Source organism: Nematolebias whitei, chromosome 9 (genome assembly GCF_014905685.2).
Source record: "Nematolebias whitei isolate Nwh7 chromosome 9, NemWhi1, whole genome shotgun sequence".
Taxonomy (NCBI): domain Eukaryota; kingdom Metazoa; phylum Chordata; class Actinopteri; order Cyprinodontiformes; family Rivulidae; genus Nematolebias; species Nematolebias whitei.
Window position 1 is genome coordinate 35,010,226 of NC_056506.1, and position 13,079 is coordinate 35,023,304.

General features: G+C 37.8%; 1 protein-coding gene across 1 annotated transcript; it reads left to right on the plus strand.

The window, feature by feature from the left end:
- Nucleotides 1-1,223: 1,223 nt before the first annotated feature.
- Nucleotides 1,224-6,439, plus strand: LOC119414610 (spindlin-Z). The gene is made up of 5 exons (XM_037681710.1): nucleotides 1,224-1,345; nucleotides 2,536-2,577; nucleotides 4,394-4,653; nucleotides 4,918-5,151; nucleotides 5,451-6,439. The coding sequence occupies exons 2-5, from the start codon at nucleotides 2,558-2,560 to the stop codon at nucleotides 5,654-5,656; spliced, it is 720 nt and encodes a 239-aa protein (XP_037537638.1). The 5' UTR covers nucleotides 1,224-1,345; nucleotides 2,536-2,557; the 3' UTR covers nucleotides 5,657-6,439.
- Nucleotides 6,440-13,079: the final 6,640 nt, after the last annotated feature.

A 13,079-nucleotide genomic window follows, 5' to 3' on the forward strand; every position in this document is an offset into this window, starting at 1 on the left:
TGCCAACTGATCCACCGTGCTGCCCCACTTTTAAATTATTGGACTGAATATTTTTGTTTCACATTTTCTTTTTTGTTTTAACTTTAAATGAATGACACAAATTCTAAAATTTCCATTGTTATTCTGAACACCAGTAATTCACGGGGAACTGAACCTGTAATCTGCTTTTTAAAAGATCAAATCTCACAAACAAACAAACAAATAAGAAGTCATCAGCAAAACTATATTTGGACAATATTTTTAATTTGTGATTTGGAACATGAATTGATCATTTTAATTACCCGTAAGTGAAAAATTAAATTAATAAATTAAGTAAATTAATTTGCAATATGCCTTGTAAGCATCATAATAACATAAGTTGATATAAAAACAGATTTGTGATTGAAACTGACAGAAGATGGAGGTTGTTGCACTGCTTTTTTCCACCTCCACACACCCAACCACACATGCACACACACGTCTTGCACACATGTTTGATCTGGCAAAAGATAAAGTCTAAAAAAATTCAACCAGGAAAAACTGCCGGTGTTCTTGATAACACTCTACTTAGTACATCCTCTGGCTAAAGAACAGTGGACGAGTTGTTGTGTTTAGTGTGACATCTTGTGGTTGAATCAAACATTTCAGTAGCCTGAAAGACCATGGCTTCTGGCACAGAAAATAGGCCAAGCAGTTAGAGCTAATTTGATTTAATGTTTTAGGTTAAAGAAAATAAAAATAATGATTAAATAAAACTGCACTTAAACACTTTGTGAATGCAACATTTTTAAAAATGTATTATTCTTATGATTTATTTAACCTTTCACTTTTGAAAGCCAGGCCAGCTAAACAGCATTTACGGAAACATTTAGGAGTAGGGCTACATGATAACAAAATAAATAAATGAAATGTAATGAATGAATGAATGAATGTAATCTATTTGATTTTCAGAAGAAAAAAAAACCTGTACAATCAAAATACAGATTGTAAAAAAAAGCAACTAAACTAGATTTTTCCCAACAAAACAACAAATTTTCAAGTTTTATTTGACCCATAAATTTGAGAAAAACGTGGGAGTTAAATCTACAAAAACAGGACGAGTAAACATTCAACTACAGAATAACAAATTCCTAAAAACATAGACGGAAACAAAATGTGAAGAATATTATAAAACAGATGGAAACAACCCAGAACATCAAAAGCGTTCAACTAATGACGTAGTGTGTAAAACTCCCAGAGTGCTGTGCGAGCTGCGCTGGCACCTCCTGGTATTTGTAGTTTTTTTTTAATCTAGTTCGCTTCCGTGTAGCTTTACGGTGGAGGAATCTAGTCGGCAAAGGCTAACACATGTGAAATTATTAATCAGGTATGGTAAACAGCTTCTTCTGCTTACTCAACAGGCTCAACTGTTATCGAGCTTGTCGCCCACACCTTAAATGTTGCATTTCGTCTGTTTTTGAATGTATTTCCTCCCCAGTATTAGCTGTCGCAGCGGTGGAAAATCAGCGCCTACATTTCCTTTTGTTCGGCTAGCTAATAATGTGCAGAAATACTGTACAGGACTGTAAACGTTTCAGAGAAATGTTTCCTAGTTTATAGAAAATAGCAACTGAAACCATCCTTAAGCGTTAGTTGTTCAATTTGTTTGTGCTTAGATTACTGCGATTTATGTTGGGCGACAACTGACGCAGTTTTGTTGAGCAGAACTAGTTAAACATTTATTAGCAATAGTTATCTTATATGTAGCATGTAGTTTTCACATAACGAAGCTTGTTTACATCCGGTTATGGGTTTGTTGACGTCTATAAAAGTCTACAGCTGATTTGAAAGTGACCCACTGAATGACATACAAGACTTCATCATAAATCCAAACAAGATCAAAAGCAAAAACAACTGGACGTTTTGTTTGTAACTGAAGACGTTTCGCTTCTCATCCGAGGAACTTTCTCCATTCAAAGATCAGAGTGAAACAGCTTCTTCACAGACGCATGGCTCAACACAGGAGAGCCAGCTCTTCAGGAAGATACTGCTGTTCTCCTACACCTCAAGGATAAGGGACACTCATTTGAGGATCAAAATGTGCACATTTTGGACCGAGAAGACAGATGGTTGAAATTTAGAGGGGGGTGAAGGAAGCCATTTATGTAAAACGAGAGAAACCATCTTTAAACAGAGGAGGAGGTCTCAGATTTGAATTTTCTAAAACTTATAATGCAGTTTTAGGCCTGCATGATAGCCAGTCATTTTCACTTTCCATTCATGTCATCAGAGTGGTTCCTCTGTATCACATGCTATTGTGAGGATTGATAGGGCAAACTACATATGTATCAAGCTTAGTTCAGCTTTATAACTCGAACCCCACACTTTTTTTTTTTTTGAGAAAGCTCCGATGAGAAGCGAAACATCTTCATTTACAAATAAAGTCCAGTTGTTTTTGCTTTTAATCTGGTTTGGATTCACCATGCATGTCCTGGATGACTGAGAATCTTCATCAGCGACTTTATCAAAACTTTGAATGTGTTTATTGTATTCACTGATTACATTTGTTTCCCATAGGTTTATGTGAATTTATGGAAACATGTCAAAGAAACGGGGCAGGTAAGTTTAAGTCTGGTAAATTTTTCCAAACTTCTTTGTCCCTGTGCGCAAAATGTCATCTTAAATCTGACAGCACCTAAATTATGGCAGGGCAGATGAGTCAGAAGTATCTGTCTATATAAACTGATTGGCCAACCACTTTTAGATAAGATCACAGTAGTAGGAGATTGCAGCCCATGCAGTTACCTCCCCCATTAGGTACATTTGCTTGTCAACATGAAGGGAATCAGCCAATCACATGGCAACATCTCAATATCTTTAGGTATATAGGCATGAAAACAAAGCATCAGAATGGGTGAAAAGAGGATTTGAGTGTGTGGCATGGTTGTTGGAGCCAAATGGGCTGGTTTAAGTATTTCAGTAATTGCTGATATACTGGGATTTTTACACATCTTGTGTATAAACATCCCAGGTTTTGGGGTTTAAAGAGAATGGTCCAGAAAAGAGAAGATATCCATCATTTGTGTGAAATCTTGTCAGAGTTCAGATTGTAATGGATAGAATGGTTGCAGATGACAAAAAAGCAACAGTAGCTCAACTAGCACTCATTCCAACCAAGATCTGCAGAACACAATCTGAATATCTATATATATATATATATATATATATATATATAGGCGCATCATAAAGAGGAAGGTGCGACAAAGAAGGCCCAAGACGATTGAACAGTTAGAGGCCTGTATTAGACATGAATGGGAGAGCATTCCTATTTCTAAACTTGAGAAACTGGTCTCCTCTGTCCCCAGACGTCTGTTGAGTGTTGTAAGAAGAAGGGGGGATGCCACACAGTGGTAAAAATGGACTTGTCCCAACTTTTTTGGGATTTGTTGACGCCATGAAATTTGGAAACAACAGATTTTTCCCTTAAAATGATACGTTCTCTCAGATTAAACTTTTGATCTGTGATTTGTGTTCTATTCTGAATAAAATATTAGATGTTGGCACCTCCACATCATTGCATTCAGTTTTTATTCACAATTTGTTTAGTGTCCCAACTTTTTTGGAATCCAGTTTGTATAAAGTTTAAAATATTTTTTTTCTTATTTAAACATTTTCCCCTAAAAATATAAAAAATGTATATTTTATAGGCAAAATTATTTATGATCATGCAGACATTTTCTCTCCACGTCCTTATAAAAAAAGGTCCTTTAATTCATCAGGAGGGACAGTGGGTCTTGTTTTGTCTGTTTTCAGTGTGTTTAAAACAACAAAATAAATTTCTACAACATTCTTTTTTGCATCAACTCACACCTCCTGTGTGTTGTAGTCAGACACTCCTCCACATCCCCTCACTCGAGTTTCCAGCTGCGCGTGTGTTTCTAGCAGGAAATCTCCAGCTGTGAAGTATTTCTTATAATAGTAGATATATAACGTCTGAAGAAAGTAGTCATCTCTTGAATCTTTCTGTCTTTCATGTGTAAAAATTCCTTCAGGCAAGTGTGTGGCAACAGTCCAGCCTAATAATTTGCTTTTTCTTCTTAAATGCTGCTCTTTAGTTTACCGTGATGTTAGATGGTGTTTTAAATTTATGTTAGTGTCTCTTCTGTTTATGTCACATTTACAGACTGTGTTTCCTCACTTTAATATCAAAAACATGTTTAAATCATAATTGCTGTCAGTATATGAGAAGAAAAAGAATGGAAAGAAGTGTTTTATTTTTGACATTGAAAGCTTTTGGGGATTTTGCTTGTGACATTTTTTTTGTTGTTCATTTTTTGGTGGAGACAGAAACTGCCAATTCCTTTCTTTAAGGCTCATAAACAAGTTCTCTCTACCTCTGCTGTCATCCTTAAATATATATATATTTATATTATAGGAAGCGTAGCAGTGGGGAGCTGAGTGAAAGTTCAGCGTCGACCCTCAGCCCGGACCCTGACAATCTTTTAGGCCGCAGGATTCAGCACACCTGGAGGGAGAAGGGGAACGTAACCAAGTGGAAAGGCACCGTTCTGGAGCGCCTAATTGTCAACAACTCTCTCTACATGGTCAAATATGATGGCTTTGATTGTGTCTACGGCATCGAGCTCTTCAAAGATAACCGGGTGTCCAACTTGCAGGTTTTAACGGAAAAAGTTGGTGAGCATGACAGCATCAGTCTCTTAATTATGTCATTTTTAGATTTTTAACCCTGAAGGATTACTTCCAAGCCTCACTTTGGACAGTGTGTCATCCTACACTTCAGGCTGAAATTCAATAGTTTTATGTGCCACTTTGTAGGATTTCCTGTTGAGTTGATGCATTTTTACAATGAAGTAATTATTAGAACTAAAACTGATTATTTTTCTCCTGCCCCGTGTCAGCTGTTGTTGCTGATAGACACATGATTTATTTCTCCGACAGTAAACAATAAGATCAAGGTGCCTCCTGGTGCGGAGGAGCTTGTGGGCCGAGCAGTAGAGCATCTGTTTGAAAAGGAGGATGGCGAGAAAAATGAATGGCGAGGCATGGTGCTGTCCCGAGCTCCCATCATGACCCACTGGTATTACATCACCTACGAGAAGGACCCTGTTCTGTATATGTACCAGCTGTGGGACGACTATAAGGACGGAGACCTGCGCGTCCTGCCTGAGTCAGGTACAGTAATGAGAGCTTCAGTATCTCTCTCTATGCAGAAAGCTGTCCCTGTTTAACATTTCAGATGCTTCCAGAGAAGTGGGAGGGAAAAATAAGACATTTACATAGACTGCATCGGAGCTTGCTTCATTGTTTCTGCCTCAGTGTTCTACTCTTAAAACATTTTGTGTACAAATTGTGTGCAGTTCAACAATAATTTAGTATGTTTTAATGAGTCACTAAGAGACTGTGGTAAAAACAAAAAAACAACAACTGCATTTTAATTACACTGGACTTGTTTTTTTCTTGTGTTCTTGCAGAGAACAAACATCTGCTGCCAGCAGACAGGAAACCAGGTGAGGAGCCAGAGAGCCTTGTGGGTAAGCAGGTGGAGTACGTCACAGATAACGGCCTGAAGAGGACAGGATTAGTCATCTATCAGGTCCCCGCGAAGCCCACTGTATATTACATAAAATACGACGACGATGTTCACATCCATGTCTACGATCTGGTGAAGACCACCTAATACTGACTGTCTGGTTTCAGCTGATGGCTCGTACTCGTTCCAACCAGTGTTAAAAACGTTTATTTTTCTTCAGTGGGAGGAGATATGCCCATCATTGAGAGGTCAATTTTATCATTACAAAACATCAATTTCTGATATTTACTTTTAAGTGTAATTTAATAAATGACCACTAAGTCCTTTTTAATGTAAATAAAACAGGTCTGTGGCCAGTTGTGTAGCACTACAGATGCAATGGAGCTAGGCATGTGCTTTTGTTCACTTATATAGTGCAACTGTCAAACTAAAAACAAAAAACTGTAACGCATCAAACCAAAAAACAGAGTTTTCTCATCATTACATCTGTGCTTTGCTTTAATTCCATTTCACATATTTATTTCATCAGGTATATATCGGTGTGCTGCTGGTAACAAAACAAGAACTGGTCTGCTGTGCTTTTTTTTTTACGTCCCCTCTGTTAAATATTGAACTAATGTTCATTTAACTTGTGAGCTCCTTTCCTTAAAACAATGAACTTCACTTCTTGTTGGAGTCCAGCAACATTCATGAGATCATATACGTATTATGAATTAAAAACAAACAAATGTATCACCTCTGTCCTGCTCCATCAAGTAAACAGTAGATTTTTACATCAAGATCATGTATAAGAAATACTGTTCGTATGAGATGTTTTAAAGTGTTTGTGCTGCACATATGTAGTTGAAAATGGTTTCCAACATTGTGTGGTAATTTCAAACTGACATCTTTATTTGCCAAAAAAAACAACAACTAGGCATTGTTCAATGTGACTAAATGTTTTTCTCTGTAAATATAAAACATTTTTATAAACAAAGCGCAGTTGTTTGGAAATTATTTTCACATCTGATGGATTATTTCATTTACATGTTTTATTACATGTAAGGCATATAATATATTGTTTATGGTAAACGCGTCGCTAATTCAGAGTGGTTATGAAAATCTTTTAAAATTACTCGTTTTCTTCCAGCTGCGCTAAAAAGGTTGAAGTGCTGAGTTAATAAATAAAAAAAAAAAGTTTCTAGCTGCTTTTGATTGCTGATCTTCAGTTTTGTCTTTACGTTTAAAAAAGTGATGTATAACATCCGTATGAAAAAAGTTATTTGAGTTCAGACTTAACAATGTAATCTTTATTTTTTTAGTTTTATTTTTCTCGGTTGACAAACTACTAGATCTTTAGAATTGACTGAAAGCTTCAAAACTGGGATTATTGAGGAATGTTGCTTCATTTCAGAGTTAATTAGTTCAAAGTGACTTTTTTTCTTCTTTTTTTAAAAAAAACATGTTTTATTCAGATTTTTGTCTTTAGTCCCCAAATTCTATTTAGTTTCATATAATTTTACAGTCATAGAAAAGTAAAAAGTGGCAAATAAAGATTTTAATGGTAATGATTGTGTTTGCTTCTGACATTATAAATCATTACCGTGTCAGAGCAGCTGTTGTAATTTTGTTTTTTATATTTTGGCTGGTGCTTGCATGTTTCTCTTTATTTTGCCTTTTGAGCTCTGTTGGTTTGGGAGCTGTAATGACAAAAAAAAAACGGTCCATTAGAGGTTTTATATTTTTACAGTTAACAGCTTGGCAGTAATTCTCAATAAATCATAGGATTTTGTTTAAATGTTTGAAGATGTACTGTCCTGAGGTGATATTTAGATGAGCCTTTCTATAAATGGTAGATGCCTAAATGTTTCCAAATAAGGCTGCAATTTTCTCGCAACATTTTCAGTTGTAGGTTTTAAATATAAATAGTGAACACAATAACAAAAATAAAAAATAGTGTGACTGTCTAGGAATATAAACAAAGAAGGTCCCTAAACAAGAATAGCCACAATCTAACAAAAGAAAAGCTTTAATAAACAATAATGTTTACTTAATCCCCAATGGAGGAATTCATTCTCTGCCTTTTTCCTGTCACTCGTGAGCACATGAGCAGAGGACTGCCACCTATGGCACCTGGGGAGCAGCTGGAAGGTAAAGAGCCTTGCTCAAGGGCACACAGTGGTGCAAATAAGGGTGGAAGCATTTTAACCCTCTAGTCATCCCCAGGCCAAAACAACTCAAGGGCATCAGAAGGGCCAAATAGTGTTATCACCTCCAAGTCCCTATATCAAAGCTCCTCAGGCATAAAGCTCTTGTCTCTTGTGCATATGTTTTTTATTAATTGCTGTGATAATTATGCATACACAGAAAAAGCACTCTTATTTCACGTGACAAACTCAGATTACAGCACTTCGTATGATTATGCATATAGTTTATGCTTACAACACCCCTCCTGTAATGAAATAAGCACACAGACAGGCACATGGCCCTTCCCCTCAGTGTCCACATCTCTTCCTGGCCAACTTTGTTATCTCCAGGATGCTCTCCTCCCATTGGCTGAAACCGACAGCTCCCAGGATTTACAGCTCCGTTCCTCCCAGGCCTGCTGCAGCTGTGTGAGGCTCTGATAACAGGTCCGATTAACACGGGTCGACTCCACTGGGTCCATCTTGGAGTGGGGGTCAGGGTCTGGTATGGTCCGGCTTCATGGCCAGGAGCATGTTGAGCTGGGACTAACCTTTGACATCACGTGTTCTCTAGAATGGCCGGTTCCGACCTAATAATGTGACTCGCTGAAGGCTCACGTTTTTTTTTAAATCTTCATCTGATGTTTGTATCACATTGTGGTCTACTATAAAAGTAGGAGTGTTCAAGTTTTCACCTCTGTCTGAACCTCTTAAAGCATTTTAATAGGTTTTTTAAAAAATAAGTCTGGCTCCTTTGAAACAGTATAAAGAAATTAGAGGTGGTTTAAAATTTAACACTTGACATGAGAAGCCAAATGTATTTCCAGTAGTTGCTTTTAACAGTTTTATCCACCCTGTACTCATGTAAACTTTGCTTTAAATTTTAAATACTTCTACTAATACTGCGAGCACTGTAGTAGCTCTTAGTGTAATTTGTTCTAAATCACAGTGATTCAGTGAAATGTTTTCATTGTCTTTTGATGAAAAGCATAATTACCATAATTAATTGCTCATCTGGAACAAAGAACTACCGTACTTTTTGCTGTATAAGTCGCACCTTTTTGCATAAATTAGCATGCCCTGCAATTTATACAGCGAAGCAACCCCCCCCCCCCCCCATATTTATAACCCAATTTTTGGCTGAGATCTGACGATTTCTTTCATTCTGACATGGAAAATATTGAACACTACTATTTTCAGCCACTAGAGGGCGCTCAAAATATATGGCAAGCCAAGTGTCTCATTAATAGGTAAAAGTGGCTATTATTGAGACATTTAGTTTGCCATACAAAGCCACCTTCGTCTCGCTCCAGAACTCCTGGAGCAAACGTCAAATCAGCTGCATTTTGCGGTGCTGCCCACACTAAATGCAGCTGATTTGACCATTAAAGTGCATTTACTAAGGAAAAGTTCAACTTACTATAATGTCGAGCAAACAAATAATTGTTTTTAGGTTGTTAACTTGGTAAATTTCAAAGAAATGCACAGCGTGTTCTCCCTTTGCGTGCTCCCGCAGCTGCAAATCAGCTTTTGAAATGCAGCTGATGTGACTATTAAAGTTAATTTATTAAGGAAAAGTTCAACTGAGACACAACTTTGCTATAATTTCGAGCAAACAAATAATTGTTTTTAAGTGTTAATCTTGTTAAATTCTTATTAAAGTCCTCCCTTGCATGCTCCCGCGGCTGCCATTTGGCAGCCAATTGATTTTTGGCACAACACTTGCCCACATTTCCGGATGGTCAGCGGTGACGCATAAAAGATGCGACTTATACAGCAAAGCGACATATTTATGTTTTTTTTCCACTTTATTAGACATATTTGGATTGATGCGACATACGGTGGTGCGACGTTTATGGCGGAAAGTACAATACTTGTGTTTTAAGAATGAAGGGTGGGATCATGGCAACCAAACAGTTTAACAGTTTAAGAAAACCAGAACCAATGTAGCATCTAGTTCACCTAATCCACAAAGCAACACATCTAAGGTGACCTTAAAACAGAAAAATGGTCAATTAAGTACAGAAAAAAGTGATTTACCCACTATGTAGCGTGTTTTAAATAGCACGTCATGAAAGCCACAGAACAACCGAAACGTAAGATGAGAAGCAGATCAGCCGCAGTACTAGTTTAAAAAAGTCAAGTGAATGCAGGAATAGATTTCCCCTCTGTTCTGCTGCTTCACTTTGGGCCCATATTATTCTGATTAGCTTCTGTTTTAAAGGCCAATGAAATCAGCAAATAGAGGTTATTAAGTCACACATGACCTACCTCTGGATCAGAACCATTAAAACATCCCTTTAAGGACCGAGATGATATTCATCTCATATAGTGATGGGCACTGTTCAAAATGAATATTATCTCTGTCCTTATTACACTCCAATATAATAGGTGTGACCCACAAAGTAAAAGGTCACATTAGTAGCAGTTATTCATCTTTTTACTCAATCCTGGTATAATAAATCAAAGGAAAAGTATTAAAGGTATAGTTCAGATCTTTTGAAGTGGGGTTCTGGAGGAGGTTATGAATGTTTTTCTTACCTGTTGTAGGTAGCTATACAAACAACATCAGTTTGGACAAATAAGATTTAAATTCTGACCAGATTGGTGAGCTAATGGCTAGTCTGAGCAAGGCTGAAATCAAAGTGGACCCCACTGAGATGAGTCGTTAACTCGTCAATCCCTCAGAGTTAAAAAACATTTGTTAAGACGTTGTTTTTTGGGGGGCCCAAAGTGCAGAGCAGGACATAGGTAAGTGAAATAAATGCTAGAAATTTATAATAAAAACAACGGGTGGTCAAGACAGCAAAAAGCTAAGTAAACCAGGCGCAAACCTGGCAACAAGCTACGACTGAAGGTGAATCAGGTTTACAAGTCTGCTGGGAGTGTTGATTACTGAGTGAGTGCAGGTGCGGCGAAAGAGCAGATGAAAAGATGTGAACAGGGTTTAATTTGATCCAGATCCTGCTGGAACAGGATCCAGGAGCTCGTATCTTGATGGTGTGTTCCGGTAACTGCTTGCTTGGATACGGTAACTCTCAGGCTAACTAATAATAAAGTTGCAAAACAAATATGACTGCCTTGAATTAATAAAATTTATATTGGATAAATGAAAATAATTACATAAACACTCATTTTAAACACAACAAACAGCCACTTACAAGCTTCTTAATATCACATACGAGCTGCCCCTTCAAGTAAGTATTTCTGCTTCTACCCTTAAAAAAAAATCTCTACCCCTAAAAGTCCAAAGTCGTTGCGCAATTTTATTAAAAAACTCAAAAATATAATTAAACGGCACAACTAAATTGTAAATCAGTTTGACAGTTTAAGTGGGTCATTAATACATTTTTTTTATTATTTATTAAAAATACAATGAGAGAAATCTTTGATGTGTATTATTCACATTACGTCACGTATCAAGACAACGGCACTAATTTGTCAAAATAACAGCGATCAAAATGTCGAAAAGACAGTCCAATTTGTACATTCTTTTTAAAAAGTATTCTCAATTTGGACAACTGAGAATTGAAGCAGCTTAAAGCAGTAGCAATTGAGATTGGAGAAGGAGCGAGCGAGTGATGGGGGGGAGGGGGGGGAATGAGGGCCGAGATAACCAGGCAGTCATACGCAAGCAGGAGCCCACAGGCAGCCGCCATGTACAGACGGAGGAGGTGCCTGGAGGTTTCACATGTGAAGTCGGACAACAACAAGCAGGACAGTGAATTCAGCGGAGAAGAGTCGGCTCAGAACCGTTAAGTAAGTGGGCGGGGGTGATGCTTGACAGAAGTGGCGTGTTAACAAATGTAGGTAAACGACAAACGTAGATGTTTAACAACCCATTAAAATACACTAAAATGCAGGAAATCACATCTAATTTATTCAAATTTTTCTGGTGAAGGATCTCTCCCTCCGCAGCCCACCCACTATTTGTGTTCCAGCTTCGATCGGTTTACAAATTAAGCCCTGGATGTGGATGATTAACTGAAGACAAGGATGACCGAGGGAAACAATGACCTCTGGCATATGGGAGCAATTGGTAAATATACCGAAAACAAGAATATTGTATATCCAGATGAAAACACACGGAGAACTATGACTGAGACAAATAGCAGAAATAAACTCAACCTATAAAACAAACACACACACACACACATACACGCACAAAAAAAACAAGGTCATGACACTAAATAATGTCTCTAAACTGAGCTAATGAAAAAAAGCCATCTTGAACAGGTAAGATTTAAAAGGTTCATGACCTCACCAGCCCAACTTCAAAAGGCCTGAACTATCCCTTTAGGACTGAATTTTGCTCACGATTGATTCACGTCGTCTCTAAAAGTTTATGTTGTGTTTACCACTGGCATCTTGTTATGAAAAATGCTCCATTTCAGAGATGCAGTAGCTTGAAACTCTGCCCACAATCTGCCACATAATGAGTCTCCTGTCGCATGTGTCGATCAAATGTCAGCTCTGCTTTAATGTCGACATGTTCTGATTCCTGATCCTTCTGATCACACATGTAGCCACATGCTGACTGGTGACTGCCTCTCCCTCCCCCCCGGAGTGTCACCGAGGTGCTGGAGTTGTGGCGGTGGGTGCCAGCACAGACACCAGGGAACAGTTGGCTCATCATCACGCCAGGCTGGATGCCCAGATAGTAATAACAGCTAGAAGGGGAGACCACGCATTGCCCGAGGTCTGCGCTCTCAAGAACATCTCTGATGTCATTTTGTCACCTGTTGTGCACTTCCTTTCACTGTTTTCTACTATTGTCTTTCTCCATAAAACCATCTGCTGGAGCGCTTGGCAACAGCTTTTATTGTTTAGACATCATAATTACACACTCACTCCACTTTAGCTGGCAGCACTGAGTTTAAATTCAGATGAAACAGGATCAAGCAAGAAACACATAAAGCATGCTCATAGCTGTAATAAAAGGCTCTGAGGGGGACTTTTGTCCCCTCAGTAGGCACTTCCAAAATCTATTGGATGTAATGTTTTGCCTTTTTTAAATAATAAATAAGTTAAAAAAAATAGTTGTGCAGGAAAATATCTCCTTATCTCTGTGGAACAGAGATGAAGCAGCATCTATGATGCTCTGTATGAGGCTGGACTAACACTAAATCAACAGTATTCTAATGAAAGGCTGAAATGCTGTTTTATGCATGTAATAAAGCTCAAACACAATATTCATAACATTATTTATACTGTCGGTATATGAAAGGTGACAATAAGAGAATTGGCCTCTTCTTTTTCCATCTTATTATTACAGGATCTTCCTCTAAAAACCTTGAAACTTTGTCTGCGCTCTCATTGGCCAATAAACAAATGCACTTGACTCTTTTGTGTTGCTTAGCAACGGAAGCCAGTCCTTGGTTTTTATATATGAAAAACCAGGATGC

Coding starts and splice junctions, on each gene's coding strand:
- LOC119414610 (XM_037681710.1), top strand. CDS start 2,558: ATGTCAAAGAAACGGGGCAG. Junction 2,578..4,393: donor ATGTCAAAGAAACGGGGCAG/GTAAGTTTAAGT, acceptor TTTATATTATAG/GAAGCGTAGCAGTGGGGAGC. Junction 4,654..4,917: donor GGTTTTAACGGAAAAAGTTG/GTGAGCATGACA, acceptor TTTCTCCGACAG/TAAACAATAAGATCAAGGTG.